We start from the raw sequence: 24,018 nt of genomic DNA, 5'->3' as shown, positions 1-24,018 counted from the left end.
GCCACCTCCAATCGTCTGCTCCTGACTTTAAGTCCAGGCTATCGACTTGGCTTTTCACACAAAGCTCTGTTCCTAAACAAGCAATAGGCTCATCTCTCCAAATTGATGAAGCACCCCAGCTCCCCGGAGAGGAATATACTATCAATCATGCATATTATTTTACAATATAATTACTCTGGTGAGTAATCTATAAGAAGTATTGCTCTCCAGATCCTAACTTCTGCCAATACAAACACAAAGTTCTCAGAGATGGGTCACATGGAGGCTGAATTTCCCAAAGAAGAGAGACAAAGCTGAAGACCTGGGAGATTAAAGGATGAGATAAATCTTCCCCCAGACTCTTTTAATCTGGTGTTTTAGGTGACCAGCAGAGCCACTGTTTGAACGTGTGAAAGAAGAATCAAGCAACAATGGGGGCAGGACTAACAATCTCACTTGAGTATGTTGTAACAAAGGCTTCTGATCTCAGGAGGCTCACATGGTGCATTGTCGGGAGTGAATTCACATATTTCCACAAATCAGACCTTCAGTACTGCACCCTCATGCAAAACCCCACTGTCAGCTCCACGCAGGTAGGCTTTTGTCTTGTTCACTGCCGTGTACCCAGAACACAGTGTAGAGTCAATAAATGTTTGCCAAAGGGAGGGAGGGAAGGAAGGACGATGGGTTCTGCCAGACGCGCTCCAGCAAGACGCACTCACCTGCCTACCCTCTATACTTTCTCATCTGCATCAATCAGCCAACCCTCTCTGCCCACGATACCAACAAGTATGTACAAGATAGTACATTTTTTAAAGTCAGTCCAATTTCCCAAACCTGTCAGTTTTTACACACTGCCTCACAATAATCTAATTAAAATAAGTAGCAACGCTCATTGCTTAACTGGTATTTCCTTTCCCCTCTTCTCTATGGTGGAGGAGGAGCAGTGAAAAGGCTAAGAGAAGAGAAGCAGCAGGAGAGAGCAGAGAAGGAAGTGATAACTGCCAAGTTGGATAGGCAACCTCTGAATAAATGAAAATTAACAAGACTTGTTTTCCAAGAGTTTCAGATCTAAGTAGAAAGGATTCACTGATTGGAAGAGGAAAATTTCATTTCATTCAAAACATTTAAAACTTTTTCCTTGAGATTTCATTCACTGTCCCAAAGAGTATCATTATGACAATAAATTAAATAAGGGCAGATTGAGAGTTAGGGAGAATTAAATAAGTAATCCACGTAAAAACACTGAGCCCAGGCACTGGTTCACAAACCCCACAAAAGAAATATTAATTTCCTGCCTGCCCTCTTTTCCTATCAGAGGAAATGAAGAGAGAAAAAAAATTAGGGGAAGAAAAAAAAAAAGTAGCTGGAATAAATAAAGAGGAAATGCAACTGAAACCACAAAAGGATGGAAGAGGAATTGCTGGATGAGAAGGGTGTGTCTGGTGAAGCTGGAGGGAGAAAAGCTCCCCAGGAAGGAAGAGAGCATTCCAGCACATGGGAGGGAGTCAAACACCTTATCATAGATGTTTTCTTTTAACTGTATGCTTTTCTTCTCACTTGTGTTCCAGTCACCCATATTGGGAGAAAAGGTCAAGAGTATATTGATACAGATGTTTTACAGGCATCTACATAAATAAAAATGTTCTCATTAATTACTGGCCTCAAATTATTTGGTTTCTGACACTTTCAAATTTTATAAGCAACTTCAGAAAAAATCTGGATTGCTGTAGATTGTCATGTCAACAATGAGTTATTAGCACGGAAAGCCAGAACCAACAGCCAGAAAATCTAACATAGTTGCTTTCCATGGTGGCTGATGGATCTGCTCAGCAATCTCCAGAGGCTGCTGAGGTCATGGGGTCTGAAAAAATGAGGAAAGCTAAGAGTTCTTAATTTCGAGCCTAGAGCTAATAGTCTTGATGAAGTCTGCTTGCTCCTGTTCCTGAGCCTGTTCCATAAATGTGCACCCTCTGTGGCTGTTGCCTGCTCTTTGAAAATCAGTGATGATCTCTATTTATATATATAGTCCTGGTTCCTGGAGGCAGAATATACTCTTCTCAAGAGGCTCTTAGAAATGCATGTTGGTGCCACAGAGATGACTACAGAACAAAAACCCATGCATATCTTGGAAACGATATCCAACAGAAATGAAGATCAAGAGCTGCTACATGAGCTTGTAATTAAGAACATACATGACTTTCTTGCTCCTATTTTCTACTAAAGAATGCACGTATGGCTCAAGAGTGAATGAAATTTCTACTTATTCAACACATATTTATGGAATGCCTTCTATGTGCTGGGGACTGTGCTAAGCACTGGAGATGCCGACAGACATCAGCAACACAAAGACAGGGAGTTTAGAGTCGACTGGAGAAGGTTTATGTTCAATAAGAAATAGAAGGAAGCATAAAGTAGGGAATTGCAGAAAACTTTGGGAACACATATAATGTATAGGGGAAGGGCTTATTCTAGTCCAGGAGTCAAAGCTCCCTGGGGAAAAGGGAGAAGCTGAGAAGTGAAAGGATGAAAAGAAGCTAGCTACTTCAATGTGGCCAGTGCGGAATTTCCAAATGCAGGCCAAAATAAGGCCAAATAAAGATGAAATGGTCCTCTGCTAGAGAAACTAGCTTTTGTTTTTTTCAGTAATACAACACCTGAGGCCATTTGCTGAAGTTCCCATACTCACTACTAGAGAGGGGCTCAGGATTTGTGAAGGGCCCTGTGGTCTCAGGCAAGTTCTTCAACCAATTCAGCCCCACATTTTCATCTTCCATTTTTAACCATCACATTCTGTCCCAAATTAGCTTTACTCCCTAGACCAATTTCCTTTTCAGATGCAGAATCTCTCACTTTAAAAGTCTGTAACCTTATATACGTCTGAGATTTAGTTGGCAACTACCATTGCTACTAAAAACATTGCTTGGATACCCTTTACAGTAGGCTAATTATTAGCATCACGTCACTGTACCACACAGAGGACCTGAGTATAGGGATCAAGGCAGTACATCCATTACAGCTCCTCAAGATGTGGCCACAATGACAGATGGGCCTAGGATGCTCCACTAAGGATCCCACACCTCTCAACAAACAAGGGCTAATGTGAGCAGGAAGAAGGGGAACAGAACAGTAAGACTCAGCTCTAGTTTCATGGATGGAAGGAAAAGCCATGGACAGTGCTGGTTCAAGTACAGCACCACCCTAAAATGTCATGAGGCTGAGGCCTCCCCAGAGGATGGCACTTATGTGGATGGTATTCAAGTCATGCATTACCTTAGGACTCAAAATGGCCACTTTGAGTTTTGCTTGTCACTGGCTAAGAAACACCTCACAGGGATGATTTGCTGATCACACAATAACACCATTCCATCTGTGTTCTATTAATGGGGAAACAGTTTCACAAACTTGCAAGTGGGGGAGCCTAAGCTCAGGTTACATGGGGACTGGCCCTAAAATCTGCTCTTTTAGCTACTAAGGCTTTGTGTGTGCACTGAATATTCCATAATTTCCAAGCAAGGGAAAAAAGAGGAAAGAAAGGCAGTCTAGACTATTTCCACTCAAAAGAGTGGTCTGCATATCAGCATCACTGACATCACCTGAAAACTTGTTAGAAATGCAATGTCTATGGAGTATTGAACAAGCTTGAGATGCACCATGCTAGAACTTCTTGAGCCTGATAAGCTTTCAGAAAACACCTGAAAGTGACAGGAAACCATCCTATGACTCTAAGGAAAATCACTGCCCAGAGCAACAAGCAGTACCAGCCAGTTCACATCCGGGTCCTGGTGACTACAGGCCCCGTAAGGCTTCTGATCCAAACTGCGAATCAAGAATTTCTGACCCAGCATTGCAACTTTTTTTTAAGTGCAGTGAGAGAAGGAGGAGTGAGAGGAACAGAGGGATAAGCAAGCACTCTTTATCTTCCATTCTGCATAAAACCAGGCCCACCAAATAACAAGGGGGGGGGGGGGGAGACACACAAAGCAATGGAGCACCAAACACAGCTGGTGATTAGCACTGATAAAGGCTGAGGGAAGCACCTTTTTTTCTTTAGAGAATCTAACCCACACTTAACCCTGAGCTGGGGCCAAATCTTGAGCAGGGAAGGAGCTTGGTTTGGAACAGAATTTCTTTCTCAGAGGAAGTTCAAAATGAGAAACAATGACTTCTGAGCTACTTGTATAAAGGGTGCTTTTGGGAAAAAAATTTCAAGATTCCACACACAGGCACATGCTGTAGATGAGATGCTTTTTTTACTGCCCCCCCCTCCCCCCGGCATGTAAACAATAACAGAAGAAATCCATGCAGCTGTTTGGGTTCTTAAATGCTGCTGGGGCAGTGACTCGGTTTCAAATGTAATAGTTAAAGCTGCAAACTTATTTTCACACTGTGTACACACATCTCATATCCTTCCAAACACTAAGATGAAAATCCACTTCTTCTTAACTTGGCTCATTAAAGGCAATCTTCCTGCTAAGTACTGAACTTCAACTGCTTTGAAACTTGATGAAAATGAAGGTCAAACTGTTTTACTTCCTTCTTAAGGATTTAGAGAATACAAACTTCCAAGAGGGCACAAGGTGGAAGAACTGAATGAGCACTGAGAATTTACCATTCCAAGTGATTCAAGAGATAACAGTTTTCATTTATTTGCCAGCTCCCTGTCTTATCATCCCTTCACTTCAGATCTCTTCACATTTGCATTGTTCACGTAAAATGAGTCAGGGAATGCAAAAGTTGAGGTTCTCATAGCAACTGCGAACAATCCCACACCGTACATAAGCGGTATTGGCAATTACTAATTGGGCTGTTGCTAAAGGTGAACCCTTAATATACCTCATGTGTGAAGTGGGCGAACCAGCATTCTAACAGAATTTTAAACGTATGTACTTCTCAACTTCAATGTTTATATCTGCAGCTTTAAAAATGGGCACATGACCCTGGCCGGTTTGGCTCAGCAGTTAGAGCGTTGGCCTGCGGTCCAGAGAGAACTGGATTCGGATTCCGCTAAGGGCATGTACCTCGGTTGCAGACTGTCCCTGGCCCTGGTTGGTCGTGCGGGTGGCAGCCACTCGATGTGTCCCTTTCAAGTCAATGTTTCTCTCTCTCTCTCCCCCTCCCACTCTATCTGAACAAAAAAAAAAGGAAAAGTGTCCTCTGGTGATAAAGATAGGGCACGTGAAGAAGACAAACCAAGTCCAGATAAAGCCAATGCTTAGCATAATGAATTTATAATCTCCCAAAGAGAACTAGGTACATAAGATAGTTGGGCGACGTGGGGGCCCAGGTCCTACACGAACATCTGAGAGGCATATGAGTAAAGGAGGCACCCCAAACAAGCTGCTTACCCCAAAGAAGCTGGTAAGGCAGTTCAACATAACTTTTTGACTTCTCTCTGATGCTACCCTAGAAGCCCTTGGTCCTCATCTCATTAGGGAGCTAACTGCTCTTCTGAAAACTTGATCAATTACCATTAGACCTTAGCTAGCTTACCTTTGAAGGATACTTTAAACCTGAGCTGTCATCTAATTAGACTATTTATCTGACGAACTGAGGGAAGACACTGGCTGTCTTATAAGCTGTCATCTCCTACTCATACAGATCACATTTATGTCAAGGCCAAAATTCAATCAACTCAACTTACTGATCAGCTGACTTAATTTCAAATTCAAAATTTAAGAGTAAAAGAATGAGTTCATAATAAGATCATGACATTTTAAGGCTTGAAAGAATGGCTGCTATTATTTAATATAATCCAAGGCTACATAGCTAGAACCATATGCTAGAATCAACAAACTCACCTTTCACCAATTTTATTCTCCTATAATTAGGCTTCCTATCCCAACTTTACTAAGCTGAATACTTCCTGCTGCACTGAAGGGTTACAGTCTCGTTGAAGTCCTCTAAAGGATCATGGAAAGCAATGGGGGCAAATACCTGACTATGTACAAATGCTAATAATTGGAGGTAACATTAATTGTGACAATTCTTGCTGTTATAAAATCAAGGCGACTCACCAATGAATGAAAAACCAGAGCTAGTAAAATTGAAAGAGACAATGAAGATATGTATATATACCAGCATGGTATTCATTTCAGTGAAAATTCAAGCCATGAGATAGAGTAGATACAGAAAAGCAAGTAGGATAAAAGTGTACAAAGTTGAAAAGGTGCCATGAATTGTGAGGCAAGCAGTCAGGGCTCTAGAATGACTTGCCATGCATTTTAGTTGGCACAGTGGCAAGCATCAGCCTTGGGAATCTGCTCTCCATGGTGCCCCCATAGCTTGCAGCAGGTGAGGAGGATTCAGGTGAATTTAGAGTTCATCAAGAAATCTCTGATATTCTCAGAGCACCTTTAAAAAGGGAACCAAACATGTTTGGATGTATATAGAATGAATCATTTTGCTTTAATCTGACCCATTATTTACTGACATCTGAAAGGAAGTAAGATTATAAAGCCCCCATCACTTCTAGGGGCAGCACGAAAACCTTGGGCAGCAAACATAAAGAAGACCGAGGTGGCTTCCAAACAGGGTTACAAACTACCTCACATTAAGTGCTACTTTCAGATTCTCTCACCGCTAGAAACATCTGGGCCTGACGAAGTCCCAAAGATGCTAACACTTGGCTGAATGCTGACCAGAGTACCTGAAAGCAGGAGTCTCCCTGGAAAGGCCAGGGTGTACAGTTGCCATAGCTCACCTTCCGAACCAGAAGCTCACCAGTACCATGGGGGCTGCTGGGAACACGTTTGGTAATCACACACACACACACACACACACACACACACACACACAATTTTTAAGTATGTTCTACATGAAATGGAAAAAATTATTTTATTCTGTTTACAGATGTGAGAAGCAATCTGGTAAAAATCTTCTGATTTTAAAAATACACTGATAGCAAATGGGGCAATATGTTAACAATTCAATAAAGTGAAGGAAAGATCTTTGTACTATTTTTGTAACATTCTTGTAAATTTGACATTATTCCAAAATAAAAAGTTTTAAGAATTATTTTTTAAAGCCCCAACAACTTCTAATGCTTAAATGTTGGCTCTGCTGGGACATTAATCACCATAATCATGATGCTCTGAAAGGCACATCAGATGTATCAGACGTCCGTTCAGGGAACCTTAGCAGGCATTTCCTCAGAGGAGAGCCTGTGAGCCTACCATGTGAAGGATTCAACACCAGTTTATGTATTATATGTCAAAATTCTGCTACAAGGTAATAGGTTTAACCCTTTCAACTCCAAACTAGAAAAGAGGGTTCCATGGTGGTCAGCAAATATTCTGTCCTTCTAACCTGTTCTCTCTAAGCTGTATTTAAATATCACCAAGACTAGGCAAGTTGCTTGGCCTTTTATTAGTAAAGCAGCTGAATAATTTATAAGGGTTGCACAGGGCCCATTAGAAGTGCCAGAGCAGTAACAACTGGCTCAGGACATTGCTTATTCAGGGCTAAAGTTTAATTTGTTCATAAATGCCCCAGCTCGTAAACCCATCCCACAGGTCTGACACGGTCTCTCCTTCACAGTCACATGTCCTAGCCATGCTCGCATCTCAGATGTGTTCCTACTGGTTTCATCTGTGCGGCCAAAACCAAATCCAAACTCCAAAACAACTAAAATCTCTTACTAAATTCCTAAAGAGGGCAACTACTATAGTTCACTTCTTAAGCTTTGCTTTTGGCCATCCCAAAAGAAAGGCAGCACCTGGCTGATTCCCAGCCAACCAGAGAGCACTGGCAGATGCAGTAAATGGAGGGAAGACTGGAGAAATAGAAGAGGGAAGATCTTGGTAACAGTATGTGCAAAGTCAATGGGTATTGCATTCTAAATGACAGCACATATAAGATCAAGTAAATGTAATGAGTTATTTATTTGGCAAGTTAATTTATCTATAATAAGTTTTCTTATCTATGATATGGGAATGGGAATGGTATTCACCTAATAGGGCTGTGGGTTAAACGAGTTAATCCACAGCATATAATACTCATTAAGTAAAACCTATTATTATTAGAGATTCAGACCTAAAAGTTACTATTATTAGAGATTCAGATCTGAAAAGAACCCTAGAGAAACCCACTTCAACCCTCTCTATGAAGAAATCCAAGGCCCAGAGAGGCTATGTGACTTCAGAAATAGTTGTAAGCTTTAATCCAGTTTGATGCTCTGTTTGCCGTTTTAGGGCTATGGCTCTGGCACTTTCTCCATGAAAGCAGTGTTGTTACTTTGCTTTCTGAATCTTAAATAAGCTAAATGTTAGCCCAGAATCAGTGTTCATTCATTCATCCAAGAACTAGCTAGTGCATGCTGACTCTGGGTCAGGCACTATTCCAGGGTTCCACAATTGCAAGACAAGGTCCCTGCCTTCAAGCATCTTACATTCTGTGGACGCAAAGAATAAATAAAAACAAAAATAAATGAAATAGATAATCTCAAATAGTGGCAAGTGCTATAAAGAAAATCTAGAGAAGACATGAGAGAGAGATGGTAGAGGAGGTTGGAGCTGAGATAGTGGAAGTCTCTCCTTTTTTTTTATCCTCACCCGAGGACATTTTTTCGTTTTTTGTTCAGGTAAGAGTAGGAGGGAGAGAGAGAAATAGAGAGAGAGAGAGAGAAACATCGACGTGAAAGCGACACATCGAGTGGTTGCCACCTGAACGACCCAACCAGGGCCGGTGACAAACTGCAACCAGGTACGTGCCCTTAGCGGGAACTGAACCCGGGTCTCTCTGGACCGCAGGCTGAAGCTCCAACCACTGAGCCAAACCGGCCAGGGCAAGTGGAAGTCTCTTAACAGGGGTTGTTCATGCAGGTTGTTTTGCAGTTTAATCTCTAGAAAGATGGCATTGTAACAGTGGTTTCATCAAATGCATATATGAATATGTATGATTATGTGTGATAAGAAGAAATTATACAAGGAGCCATCACTCTAAAAAATTTCACTTTGGCAATCAAAGCAGAAATGAACACAGTAATGATTAATGACTTTATCAGAATAGACCTTTTCTGATCTTTGGTCTTACCTCCCCAACTAATCTGGTGCAGATGAGTGGTTTAAGGCAAAAGGACACTAGGGTTTATGTCACTCTCTTTCAAATGAATCCATACCTCTACCCTCTGGAGGCTGGATTCTTAGCTGTTGGCATCTGTGCTATGTGCCACAAAATTCCTGCCCCAAGAACCAGTTCAGGGGATCAAAGAGCTATTATTAATGTTTCCATTTAAGCCAATTGAGGGAGGGAATGGCGGTAGAGGCAGGCCACTCACCCCTCTTTAGCTAGCCTCCTCCACAATGGGGCCATTGAACAGGCACCACAATAGAGTGCTGAGAAGAAAAGGCCGAAGGAAAGCATACAGAGTTCGCTCGCACAGACTCGGTCATTCATCACCAGGCAAGTGCCAATATCTGGGAACAGCGATCTCAATTTCTGCAAATCCTCCAACCTTCAACAGCTGCTAGTGACTCTGGTGGACGGCTATGCTGCTTATTCGCATTTTCAATCCCACAGCCTGGCCTGGAGCCAAGTCAACATTACTTAGGTTAGAGGCACGCTGGCTGCAGAGAGCAGCAACAATGGACTTCACAGCTTATAAAGCAGCTTACAAAGGGCTCCCGTGTATTTCAAAAAGCACTTCAGATAGCTGGTGAGAGAAGCTATCTGCACAAACGCATTCAAGCAGTTTATTCCTAACCCACTTAATTCAAGGTTTCTGTCGGAAGCCAACCATACAGTGGAGGAAGATGCAGAGAACCGTAAGAGGTCTGGATGGCCTGGCAGCTGGGGGAGCGCAGTCAAGCCTGTCTCTCCCCCTCTGGAGCACCAGCTCAGCAGGATGAGGAATGACTGGCAGCAATCAGCCCTTCACCAGGATAACAAAAGAAATGAAAAAATGAAAGACAGTCAGCTCTAAATGTTCATCTCAACTGCTTCTATTAGCATCGTTAGGTAGCATTTATAAATGCTCCTGAACAAACACTCCAAGTGCCATCTAGATACCTGCCACAATATCACCCAAATGTACCTTCATCTGACCACACAGGTGACACCAGCCAACTGTCTGTGTTGCTCTGCCTTACCACTCTGAAGTCCGCAGGGGCCCAATCATCTCCTCTATGATATCTATACTTGACTTGTCATGCACAACTTAGTTTCAGGAGAACAATTTTGCCAGGTAACAGGCACAGAGACCAAATGACACTAGAGACTAGAAAAAACAAAACAAAACAGACTCAACCTCAAAGGCCTGCAGTTGAAGCCTGATGCTCACGGAAGCCACTCAAGGGCACAGCAAACATGGAGTGTGCCAAGTGCAGACCATCTCCATGGAACAAAGAATACAAGGGTGTGTAGCAGTTCTTGCCCATCAACTTTTCAGAACTTCTTGAGTGCTTTTGCTTATAAAAAGTGAGCTAATGTAATGAAGTGAGGTGGAACTATCCCTGAGCTCTTAGATGCTTAAATAAGAGAATCCCTCATGGGACTATAGACCCCATTTGGATCTGATTCCAAAGTTTGTAGTGCTTGGTGTGGGTTTCTTGAAAAACTAAATCTGTAGGTTTCAGGGCAAGAAATTATTGTAAGACTAACAGAATCTAAGGAAATATAGAGAGCTGTATTAAAGGTGAAGTAGGATTTGGAACTGTTCCAGTTAGTATATTGAAGGGGAAAAGGTTACCAACCCTCCAGCACTCATTCCAGTGGGTAAGACCTATTCACTAAGGGAGTACGGAGTGGAGTGGGATATTGCAGGGTTTACTGTGAGGCCAATCTCAGAAGGCCAGTGCTTTTGTGAAGCATGCAATGGGTAACATGAGAGTAGCCTTAAAATGCCATTACCATGTCATTTCCTTTATTATTGTATGAAATGTCATGTGTGGCAATGACACACCTTAATGGTATCAGGTTCTAAACTAACATATTGTCTGTACTTGGATCAGGAGCCTCAAATTCAACTTTTCATGTCTTGGTTAGTCCAACAGCTAACCCGCAGAATGAGGACTGCAAAGAAGAAGACCTTTAGTGAGAAGGGGGAAAAATAAAAATCATTTATATCAATCACAGAATTTGTGTATGCTTACCTGGAATGTACATCTACTATTCCCAGTGTGATATCCCTGGATTTTTCTTATGTTTTAAAAGTCACAATTTACCAAGAGGAAGGGTCCCTGAAACAGGCTTCAGAGAACCAAAATTCAAGATCACAAAGAAACAGCACATCAGCACAGACAGAGACCTGCCTACCAGAGCTCTGCTTTCTGCCCGAGTCTGCTGTCGGAAACCAGATGAAGACTAGCTTAGGCAGGGCTGGGCACACCTAAGCCTAGGAAGGCTTCATTCCTAGGTCCAGGATCCTGGGCATCTGACTTGGTTCTTGTGATCTAGGTTCTAAAGTTACCATTCACTAAGAGAACTTAACTACTGACAACTCGCACTTAAGAAGCCCAACTAGCGCCCTGGCCGGTTTGGCTCAGCGGTTAGAGCGTCCACCTGCGGTCTGGAGAGACCCGGGTTCGGTTCCCGCTAAGGGCATGTACCTCGGTTGCAGTTTGTCCCCGGCCCTGGTTGGCTGTGTGGGTGGCAGCCACTCGATGTGTCCCTTTCACATCGATGTTTCCCTCTCTCTCTCTCTCTTCCTATCTCTCCCTCCCACTCTATCTGTACAAAAAATGGAAAAACGTCCTCGGGTGAGGATAAAAAAAAAAAAAAGAAGCCCAACTAGAACCTGGTTTTTTTTTTTTTTTAAAATGTCTATTCAAGTTATCTGCCACTTTTTATTTATTTATTTATTTTTATCCTCACCTGAGGATATTTTTCCATTTTTTGTACAGATAGAGTGGGAGGGAGAGAGAGGAAGGGAGAGAGAGTGAGAAACATTGATGTGAAGGGACACATCGAGTGGCTGCCACCCGCACAACCAACCAGGGCCGGGGACAAACTGCAACCGAGGTACGTGCCCTTAGCGGGAACCGAACCCGGGTCTCTCCGGACCGCAGGCCAACGCTCTAACCGCTGAGCCAAACTGGCCAGGGCTAGAACCTGGTTTTATACTGTTCTCTTTAAGTATGTGCTGTACTGTAGTGTAATCTAAATGTTTTTTGTTAAAAATAAACTCCCTAAGGGCATACACTGTTTCCTTTTTTCCCACGCAGCACCAAGAGATAGCAGGTATTAATAAATAACCACTGACTAAGCTAGTATACAAAAATAAAGATGTGAGAACAAATACAAGCAAGAACAAATATCTGTTACCATGTCTCCGCACCCACCAAACTGAAGGAGAAAAGTCCCTCCTCTCTCATCAAAGCAGACTGCCTACCAGGGCACCATGTGACAGGAAAGATGGCCACTCTATGTAATATGCCTATTTTGATATGAAGGCTTGGTCTGTCATTAGCATTTCCCAATCAGTAGCACTCACAAACAGGTCCAAACTTGGAAAAGAATTTTAAAAATTCCCTATCAAACAATGAGAATCAAGAGTAAAAAAGAAATAAAGACTAAAATACATCGGGGCCTGAAAAGTTATTTCTGTATTCCCTGCACATACAACATCATTCATGAAGAAGGCACTAGTACAAATATAGCATAAATGTCGTCTGCTCTAGCTGGTAATTTAAAATGCAAATGCTAATGAGCGAACTGGTATATCAGTGGAGTTAATAACCGCATGCCTAGCACAGGGGCTGCATCCAAAACAGAGAAGAGACAGACACCATGTTCCAATTTAAAAATAAAAACACCCAAATTAACCCTAGAAAAATCACTAGCAGATGTACAAGATCAGAAAGAGGAGGCACACCAGGGCAAGGAAATGGGAACTTCTCAACCCATTGTAGACTAACTAGTTTATTTAAATAGCTTCCTACATATAGTGAAGGTCAGCATAGGAGTTACTAGGGTTTATTCAAGACTGCTATTGTATCAGCATAAAGTATAAGTATAATAAAGTAAAACTACAGGGAATCCAGAAAGCTTAAATGGAAAGTTTCTCCAAACTTAGAAGCCTACAAGCCAACCTTGCAGGGAGCCCTATGTCCTGAAATCAAAGGCCACTAAAGAGAGATGTAGATCTCATTTATTTTATCACAGGCAAAGGGTGGTTTTAAAAAAACCCATACTTACAAGATCTGGATTAAGTGGGTAATTTAATTAAATGGGAAAAGCTCTAATGATAAAAACACATGATTGAGAGAGAATGTGGTTGTGTCTCAGAAGCCTTCCAAATAAGAATGGAACTGGGAATTGCTCTTGCTCCTACAAGGTCTGTATTTGGCAGCCCTACCTCAGAATCTGAGACCGAGAGCAACTCCTTGGGTTTTGTCAGAGCCCCACATGCATGGGTGTGCGTGTGTGTGTGTGTGTGTAATTGCATTCTGTGGCCAGTGGTTCTACCCACTTCCTTGAGTGAAAACCTGTAGTACCCTCTCAGGGGCAACAAGAGGGTGTGTTTGGGCTGGCTGCTCACACTGGATACCTAGTGTGTTCTAATTCCCATGTTAGTGCCATTCAATCAAAATTTATATAAACAGGAAGAGACTGGCAAATCCAGCCCATTAGTTTGAGGAAGGCTCAAGAAAACTTTCTGAAAAGAATCTAAGGTGAACAAAGACCTGGGGTTTGGGGCAAAGACACTTTTTCAATGATGTGGGACTACTTTATTTTTTAATACAGTTATGTCTGTATTTGAAAGGGGGATGTAAGAGGTGGTTCCTATAGTAACCAAGATTAGTCTTACAGGCAATGTGCACTGTTCACCCCAGGGCTGCCCAGTACACGATTTCAAAGCATTTCCCTCTAATTTCAAATTACCACACGATTTACACTCCTTGTCCTGCAGGTCTTGCCATCATCTACCATTAGGCTGGGCAAACAGACACTCCCATAGGGCAGAGGTAGTGGTGAGTGGCCCAATCCTGGATGCTGCTGCTTCAAACCATTGCTACTAAATGGTTGTTGGGAAATGACAACAGATTTGACAGGATGACATTGAAAAGTCTACACTGAAATGCATTGTTCTGGGAAAATGACAAAAATAGGATTAGAACTGAAGGTTCTGGGCACAACCAGAGACAGGTGCTGGCATTGAAAACACTTCAACAGAGAGGAGCCATCACATTGCTGTAAGCTTCCCATTCCTTCTCCCTATGCCCATGAGGTGAAAAACACCCTAGATAACCTGTAACAGACCAGAAAGAACCTTAAAGTAGGAGGGGAGAATAAGGAAAGGAAAAGGGATCCTAGAGACCTAACTCTTTGAACCACACTCTTATTAGCTCTGCATGGAATAGGCCTGATCCTGTCAAGGACAGTTTTCCCTTGTCTCATCTATATTAAAACTCCGAAGAGCCTTGGCCGGTTTGGCTCAGCGGTTAGAGCGTCGACCTGCGGTCCGGAGAGACCCGGGTTCGGTTCCCGCTAAGGGCATGTACCTCGGTTGCAGTTTGTCCCCAGCCCTGGTTGGTCGTGCGGGTGGCAGCCACTCGATGTGTCCCTTTCACATCGATGTTTCTCTCTCTCTCTCCCTCCTGCTCTGTCTGAACAAAGAATGAGAAAGTGTCCTCGGGTGAGGATTAAAACAAAAAACAAAAAACAAAAACAAAAAAAAACTCCGAAGAAGCAAGAGTGAAAAGCAACGGTAAAAGGCAGAAGTCAGTGGACTTAAGAGATGAGGATTGTTTTCACTTCACTTTGACTTATCCATCCAGAGGCAATCAATGGACTTATGCAAGAGCTGAGGATAAACCATATTTCTTTTCTTAGCACAAAAAAACCCAACTGAGATGGTGAGTGCTAAATATCCTAATTAGGAGGCTGCATCATCCTCAGACTTTCTTCATAGAAGGTAGAGCCACCAATGGGTCTCTCCCCCTCGGTATCCAGAGACAGGCAGGCAAAGAACTGCCATATGAGCCTTGCTGTCTCCCTCCCCTCTAGGTCCCAGCATATCACACCAAGATATGCAGACCGACCTGATGGAAATGAATTAGGAAGCAGGAGAGCAGGAATTTATCTTTGAGTGTCTTAGCTCCAAGGTCTGTGACTGCCATTAAACCATACTGAACAAATATTTTCACTGATGTCTTTATTTCTTACTGTTTCAATCAGAAAACTATTAGAAAAGGCTACTGAACAAATTGAATCTCTGCCCCTTTTACCCTAAAATACTCCACTGTGTCCTGGAAGACTCCTTTGATTCCTACTACTAGGCCTACTGGCATTTAGGTCTCTTACCATCCTGGTCACTCTCTTCTGAACCTTCTGCAGCATATGGATGTCTGCCCTTCCTAAGAGGGTGGTCCTCAGAAATCATACTCCAGGCCTGCTTTGACCTAGGTTGAAGCAGCACTTGGCTCCATCCCTCTCTGGATCTTGCACTTATGGGTTATAGACTGGGCTGTAGTCTTTCTGACAGTATCACGATATTTACTGCTATTGTTTTACAAAAATCTGAGTTGTTTTCATTTGTACAGTATTTAACTGTACAAATGTTTCTCCTACTCTTTTATTTAAAAATTTTTAAATGTTTTTATTGATTTTTAGAGAGAGAGGAAGGGAGAGGGAGAGACAGATAGAAACATCAATAAAAGAGAAACATTGATCAGCTGCCTCCTGCATGCACCCTACCGGGAATCGAGCCTGCAACCTGGGCATGTGCCCTGACTGGGAATCAAACCAGCGACCTCTCAGTGCACAGGTGGACGCTCTAACACTGAGCCATACCAGCCAGGCTGTTTCTCCTGCTCTTACCCATTTCAAAAATGTATTTTTTTCTTTATGCCTACATATTCTTTGATTCAATAAACAAAACTACTTTGCTTGAAGGCTGGAATTCTATCTTATGCATTTCTGTATTCCTTAGCATAGTGCCCAGCGGAAAATAAAGTAAATTATTAAATAGCCATGCAACTGAATGACCCACAAGCATGATGAGGCTCAATCTGGGGATGATTCACAATCTAAAGATGGGAGATAATCAGGTTTCAATCGTAGGCTTGCACTTTCATCCACGTGACCAGCGGCTGATGGTATGGTATGCCTGCACACTAGGAGCTGAGGGCAGAGCACATGACACTGAATGGCAGGAGAGCCCATACAAAAGCAGAGAGAAATATGACTGATGAGTACATCCATTTCTTTTAGGCCACTCTTCCTCAGAACTAATGATACAGGCTAAGTTGTTTTTGCCTAGGCGAATCACACCCAGCCTGCCAAAAGAAAATGTTTCATATTTTCTAGGATCCTCAAATGCCATCTCCCTTGGGAAGTCTTTTCCATTCTCCAATTAATTGTTCTTTTCTCTGCACTCTCATGATGTTGCATGTACTTTTCATAATTCCTTTTTGCCCGTGTTCAAGTTTGTCATATGGTTGTCGACACTAGACTAAAAGCTATTCAAGAAAGCAGAAACTATCTCATTAATTTATATATCATCCATCATCCATCAAAGACTGCCTTTCTTATAGTGGGTTTGCAAAAATGTTGGCCTCATTAAAAAAGGCATCCCAAACTGGTTTATTGTGCTAATGCTTACAAGTGACGCTCCAGGATCTTCTGACAAGAACATAATTTGTATAATTCATATAATGACATCTTTAACAGCAGAGAACTAGAGCAGCCCCTGAAAAGTCTCATGTCAAGCTGCCCATTTCCAGTAATAGAACCCAACTGAAAGCAAGTAGGAGGTGGAGACAGACTCAAACTGGGAAGTCCCAAGAGAAAGAATAGCCCACTTTACACATATCCATTAAGTTGCAATTCAATTAAAGTATCTGAAAGGAATTCATAAGTATCAGCAGACCCTGTAATTGCTTAATTAAGGATAGAAGCACAGCAAACAGAACCACAATAACAGCCTGATTCATTAGCACCTGAGATAGCAGGATGGGATTTCTCACTTAAACATAAGCTGGCTTTAATTGTTTAATTTGGTTAGTCACTGGTAATCAATAGGGATCCACCATTCCTGGGGCCAGGGGATGAAGAGAATATTCCTGTTCACCTTCCCTCTCCTCTCTCATTATAAGTTTTTAGTTTATTGAAATAGGCAACTGATATTCCTACAGGATGGGGACGTTAAAGAGAAAGGAGGAAATGCCCTGGCCGGTTTGGCTCAGCGGTTAGAACATCGGCCTGTGGTCGGGGGAGACCTGGGTTCAGTTCCCGCCAAGGGCATGTACCTCGGTCGCAGTTTGTCCCCGGCCCTGGTTGGTCGTGCGGGTGGCAGCCACTCGATGTGTCCCTTTCACATTGATGTTTCTCTCCCTCTCTCTCTCCCTCTCTCTCCCTCCCACTCTATCTGTACAAAAAATGGAAAAATGTCCTCGGGTGAGGATAAAAAAAAAAAAAAGAGAGAGAAAGGAGGAAATGAAATACTTTATTCAAAGGCATTAAGGATGAAAGGACACAACCAAACTTTTAGTTCACCATCCACATACCCACCACCAATATTTATTAAATCCCAGACATCTAGAATCTTTTTCCACTGGCTCCCTTGTCATAATACAACTCCAGAGGGGAGCTTTAATTAAAGAAAGAGAAAAAAGTATTGGAAAATGCCAAAGGGTAGGCAGAGGGAAGTCTCATTTTCTAGTCTTATTTCATATGACTAGATAACTAGTTAATTATGTCACCTCCTGTGATGCACATGGGAACCTACTGCCAGGTGGCTGCTGCCTTCTAGGTAGTTTGTACCATGAGTTCCAAGTAAGGTGACTGACATCCACTCTCCCCACCCCAAACCTGCCTCCGTCCATAATTCTTCATACATACTGCTATCTCACCTTTATAACATGCAAATGCAAATGTGTTAGCAGAAGACTCCAAATCTGATTAAGAATAACTCCTTAGACTACTTTGCATTGAAACCTCTGATTACTCTCTTCCATTTCAAGCATTTGGTTTATAGGCACTAACTCGATACCTGCTATGCTTAGCCAACAGGACAACTTCCTGAACTGTGCCCTCAGCATGACCCACATACCCCAGAGCTAAGAAAATAATTCAGAATAAGAAAATGTAACATAAAGGTCATAGCAATAAGACACACACTCCATGCCTGCTGGTGCTATTAAATAAAAAAGGGAATCAAGGGCAAATATACCACTATGTGCGCCTCAGTATCCCTTTAGACAAAAAACTAAGTAAAATGGACACACGTGAAAAGCGAAAGTAAACTTAAAGATTGCTGGTAAACTGTTTTTGTTCTAATGGAAGGAAATGGATGGAGCTCTCTAAATGCTAGACAAGGAAAAAGAAGGCTTTTAAATAAATGCAGGCTGTCTGGGTTCTTGACCTCCTGTTAACTCAGGACAAGAACTGACTGATTGCCTCCAAGACTACAATAAGTATGCATAGGAGAAGGCCACACCAGCAGGCGAAGGGACCTTGAACAGTCTCAGTTCTGATGGTGTAAGGTCACCTGCTCACTAACCAAACCTAAGCCAGGTGCTCAAAGGACTAAAGGGCAAGAGCCTTCAGGAGGCACTAACCTGTTAGCTACAGCTGACGTTGCCCAGCCCCACCTGCTATCCCATCTGACCAAGCAATCATTCCATGTACAGGGGTGCAGGAACCGTGACAGAGAGGCCAGCTGGCTTGGGCCAAATGCCACTCCCTATCAAGCTGTGGGGCCGTCTGCCCAAAAAAGGCTACATAAAAATGGAAAGTGTCCACCCTGCCTTGACGTCCAGAGGGCTATCCAAAAGACTGGGATTACTGAGAGCAGCACATATGGGACTGCTGAACATTATCTTGACTTTCTCCTTGAGAATCACAATCCCAACTTTCTCCTGGCTGCAGACTTCCTTTGCAGCAGAACGTCATTCTTACATGGTGTGGAGAGATCCCACAGAGAGCTGCAAAGCTGTGCCCCGAGGATCACTGGGTAGGAGAACAACTCCACAACATAAATACCATGCTCGTGTCTCTGCTCACTTTCAGCTTTGTAGGTGTCTCAGAGAACCAGGGTGCTTCTCTAAGAATACTCCCTCTACCCGTGTTCTCCATCTTCTTCACTCCATCTCTTCTAGGTCACTACTCTATCAGTCATCTCCCTACCTCCTTTCTTAGTTTAGTTCCCTCTCCTCAGAAATCAGACCAGTAATTCTTATGTTCCCTAAGATCTTTTCTTATACCATCTTGTTAATATTTTCATTTGTCATGAAGATTTTGTTGAGTTTTACATTCTGTAATTGGTATTTTGAAAACAATAGGTATACTGAATAGCTCTCCAACTACACAAGCCACATTCTGTTGCAATCTTTTTTGTTGTTGTTGTTAATCCTCACCTGAGGATATTTTTCTGTTAAATTTTAGATTAGGGGTGGGGTGGGTGAGGAGGTGGGGAGGACATTGATGTGAGAGAGACATCAACTGGTTGCTTCCAGCACAACACTGACTGGGGCGGGATTGAACCTGCAACCCAGGTACGTGACCTTGACTGGGAATAGAACCCAAGACTCTTAAGTCCTCGGGTTCATGCTATAACTGCTGAGCCAAACTGGCTAGGGCTCTATTCCAATCTCAAATAAGAATTACAGTTACAAAAGTACTCAAATGCTGACATCCTTAAAAGCTACCTTGATCCTTTAGCTTTCACTTTTCTGGTTTCCTTTTCCATTATTAGATTTTTGTGAAAAGCAGTTCATCTTTGTGTTCCCTATTTCCCACACTTATCCCCCAATTGCCTGTAATCTACCTTTGAATCAACTCTGATGTAATTGCACTGACAAAGGTTATCTGTGACTTACTAATTGATAAATAAGAAAATAACTTCATAGTTTTTACCTACTTGATCTTTTAGGTAAAATCTCAACACTGCTAACTCCTTGGAATTCTAACTTCCCTCGGCTTCCAGAAGACTACTCTCTCGGGATTCTCCTTTGACTCCTCTGAGCACGTTTTCTCAGCCCAAGCATGTATGCTTAGCCTACTCCTCACAGGCTGGAATTTCCCAGAGTGTTTATTCTTCCTAAACTGGTCCTCTAGGCACTGAAACTGTTTTTAACTATTGGCTGTATGCTGAGGGTTCCTCCACATGAAGAATTTGCTTAGGCCCCTCTGCTGACCTTAGTATGCCCAAGGGTACCTCAAATGTTAAATGTCTAAAACCAAACCAACGATCTCTTCCTAAAACCTAGTCTTACTTTTGTGTTGTCCTTGGACATCACACTCTGCCCAAACTCACTCAGGTCTAGACGCTTTATTTTCTCTCTTACACTTCAACATCATCTCCTATCCGCAATTTTAAAAAATCCAGTTATTTTCCAAATGATCAAGTCTTCCTTCTAAATACTTTTCTAATCTCTTCTCCTCCACACTGCCAGATTTCAGGCCTCTATCCCTCTTGCCTCTTTTTTATTTTATTTTATTTTATTTTATTTTATTTTATTTTATTTTATTTTATTGTGTGAGAGAGACACATCAACTGGTCGCCACCCACAGGACCCCAATGGGGCTGGGGACAAACTGTAACCGAAATACGTGCCCTCAGCAGGAACCGAACATGGGACTCTCTGGTCCTCAGGCTGACACTCCAAAGGCTGAGCCAAACTGGCCAGGGCCCCTCTTGCCTCTTAACTGCTCTCCCAACCCCCAGCCTTAATTAGTTCAATGTATCCACCAAAATGAACTTCCTTAACCCAAGAAGACTCTCTCCAACAATAATTAAAAAAAAAAAAACTAGTTCCTGTCTGCATTTCCAGCTTCAACCCACCACCCTTCTCCTCATTGTTTATAATCCGCTGACACCAAAGAGTTCATGGTTGTCTGGACACATCAGGATATATCAAACCTCTACAGCTTTGTACATGCTGTTATCTTTACCTCTAACCTTCCTCTCCATCTCCTCCTCTCCCCTCCCCCAACAGTGCAAACTTGTATTTGTCATTCAAAACACAGCTCAGCTATCAGATCCTCAGGGAGGCATTCCCAGATCCCCAGCTTAATAACCAATCATTCTCCTCTTTGTGCTACTTCTGTGCCTTGTAAATGAGTCTATTATCTCACCTAGAGCTCAACACTGCAGTTAGTTTACATGTCTGTCTTTCCTTAGAGCTTCTTGAGTCCTAGGACCTAGCCTTATCAGGATGAGACAGAATTCCCTGCTCCAAAATCTCAAAGGGAAAAGCCAGCAACTTTCCTTTCAGTGAGCTTGTCAGTCAGAAAGAGACTAAAACAGCACCTTTTCTTGATTTATTTCCGTCATTAGACAGCTATGGCTCTACCACGGAGACTATGACCTATGTTCATTATATACAAGAGTTAAGTTATGAATTCACAAGGTCTTTGTGAGGGGATGAGGAAGGAAATATATGTACTGATGATCTACTTCATGGAAGGCTTGTTCTGCACCCTTTTCTGATCTCATTAAACCTTCACAACAATCCTGAGAGGCATGATACTCTTTCCAGTTAACTGATGTATAAACTGAGGTCTGAAGTGGTTAATAATCTCCCTGAGTCTCTGCCTGTGTAGAGTACAGCCATGATTCTAACTGAGATCTGCTTTCTCTTACGACTTTCCAATGTCCTGTATCCATGCCATGTCTCTAAAGAAACCAGAAGATACATAACATAACCACATATAGTATGGCAAGAGACAAATGTAAAAGCTTATATTTTTATTATGTGTTTACTTCTGTAATCTATCTTTCAGAACATACGTGAACTCAGGCAATGCCTTTGAATTGCTAAGCTTAGAATAATGCCAAGGACACAGAGGAACTGGCTGATGCTGAGCTGAGTGATCAGGTTGCTTGTGTTTCAGTAAGCCACAACCAGAAGGCTTCTGCAAAAAAACTCCCGCCAAGATAGATCCAAAGCTCCAAGCCGGCTCCATTCAGGTAGTTTTGAATTTTCAGAACTACAATGTTTTATTTTCCCTACAGATCTGTGGCCAAGTTTCCAGAAAAAAAGAATAATACTGTTTCTCTTTCACACTGCTGGATGAAGCTCTACAATGCCAGGAAAATGCTTTTGTTTTGCAAGTACAGAGCAAAGAATAAGATAAATATATACCTCAAACTCTGTAATAGCATGAAGTTACTGCTAAGAAACTTCTGCACTATGGAAATCATTAAAAAAATGTTTTTATTGATTTCAGAGAGAGGGAGAGAGGAGAGAGAAACATAGATCAGTTGCCTCTTGCACACCCCCTCCTGAGGATGGGGCCTGCAACCCCGGCATGCGTCCTGACTGGGAACTGAACAGGAAGCCTCCTGGTGCACAGGATGACACTCAACCATCTGAGCCACACCGGCCGGGCACGGCCAGGCACGGAAATCTTAAGGGCACAAATGGCTGCATAAAGGATTCTTGCACGCTGCAACACTACCCTGCATTTACTATAATATCCATTTGCATAAACACACACAGCCCTCTCCTGAGGTGTGGATTTGTTGTAGCCCTTTTCTTCTGCACCCGCCCCTGCCCCTAAGCTCATGCCAGGCCTCATAGCCCCTCAGAAAGCCTGCAGAGCTGTGGAGTGATCATTAATTTCTTAAAAGTGTGCAAGAGCCTCAACCAGAAGTGCCAGCCCAGCAGCAGCGGGAACCTCACGGTCATGTGTTCAGTGAGGGATTTATCTCACATAACAATCCATTTAGTTGGGGCCTGAGGGAGTCCCTTACACAGAAAAGAGACTATCAGTGCCTTCTAGGAGAAGGAGGCGGAGGCAATCTGGCAGGGACAATAAACATGGCACCCGTTTCTTCTCCCCCATGGCAAATTCTATTCAAGACTCTGCAAGAAGAAGTGCTGAGGCAGCAGGACGGCCTCAGAAACACAGTGAGCACTGGCAGAGCACAACAGAGCCAGTCCTTTGTGACGAGTGAATGTGTGTGCAGCATGTTGAAGTAAAATGACACTTCCCATCAAAGACCACAGTTCCTTTCAAAGTCCTGACTGAACTAAATAGCTATTACTTGCTAGTAGGGAAGAAATAAAGAAATTTGCTCCTTGGATGCATATATATAAACTACTCAAAGAGCACAGTTCATACACAGTCTTGCTGGCTTGTGAGATATTAAGCTACTAGAAAGGATAGGATAAGAGAGATGTACATTCAGCCAGCAAAGAAAAGAAAGGCTTGCCATAGTATGCCAACCTTAGTGCAACAGACAAACATAATAGATGCAGGAGCCTGTGAAGGTCCAGGGTTTCATAAAGGATTTGGATCCCAATGACATTTGAAAAGAGTAAAAGAGAGACAATCGGCATTGCCTGGGGAGCTCTAAGGACAGGGTGCCTCAGCTCCTCTGCGGCCTGACCATGACTAACATGGCGGGGGTGGGGGTGGGGGTCTATTCCAAACAGGAAATGCCAACTGTTAATAGTTTCCTATGTCTGGAATTCCCTTCACTCAGGCTGTATGAGGATATCTACTGTTTTTTAAGCTACTCTACTCCTATATCCTCTGGGTGGTGGAAATGAGGAATAGGAAGAAGGTCCAGTGTTGCGTCTGAAGGGACAGAGGGACCAAATCTTGAAATGTTGTGTTCAAATCTCAATTAGAGATGAAAGCACCCACATGGGCTCCAGGTCCTCTCTAAGACACAGGGGAAAGAAGGACACATATATGACCCCCAGAAATGACTTCTGAGCCCCAGGAAGAATTTTCAGGGTAACATATAACACATAAGACTTACCTGCTAGCAAGAAGGTGATAAGGCAAGTTTCCTTTGGCAAATATAGCTTGAGACGAGAACCACTGAAGACATATTCCACCACAGCTTCAGAACGACCTGCCCGCTGTAGAAAGGGCAGGAACTGCTTTGCTTTTTGGGTATCCTAGTGGAGAAAAGAAAAAAGAATCCTTAGAAAAGTAATGGGATCCAGGTTAATGTTTCTTTGTCTCTGGTTGAGGACACAGGCTAGCAGATCACGAGGAAGCTAGGCAAATAACCCTAATAAAATGAGACATTTCTAAAACCATGACACAGACCAGATATCCATGTGAATTCCATAGAAGAGATATAATTAATCAAATGTTTCAGAACATTCTCATTGACACTCTGCTTCCCTCTGTTCA

The 24,018-nt window shown here is 42.6% G+C and overlaps 1 protein-coding gene across 2 annotated transcripts in view; it reads right to left on the bottom strand.

Moving 5' to 3' along the window:
- SND1 (staphylococcal nuclease and tudor domain containing 1) overlaps positions 1 to 24,018 on the bottom strand; it is a 475,051-nt gene that overhangs the window by 135,305 nt on the left and 315,728 nt on the right. For both annotated transcript variants that reach the window (XM_036247541.1, XM_036247542.1), the window contains exon 15: positions 23,636 to 23,777. In XM_036247541.1, the coding sequence (XP_036103434.1) occupies positions 23,636 to 23,777 (142 nt within the window). The remainder of the gene's footprint in view (positions 1 to 23,635; positions 23,778 to 24,018) is intronic.

Source organism: Molossus molossus, unplaced genomic scaffold, assembly GCF_014108415.1.
Source record: "Molossus molossus isolate mMolMol1 unplaced genomic scaffold, mMolMol1.p scaffold_m16_p_7, whole genome shotgun sequence".
NCBI lineage: Eukaryota > Metazoa > Chordata > Mammalia > Chiroptera > Molossidae > Molossus > Molossus molossus.
The sequence above is the reverse complement of the archived record's forward strand: the minus strand, read 5'-3'. Positions and strand labels throughout refer to the sequence as shown.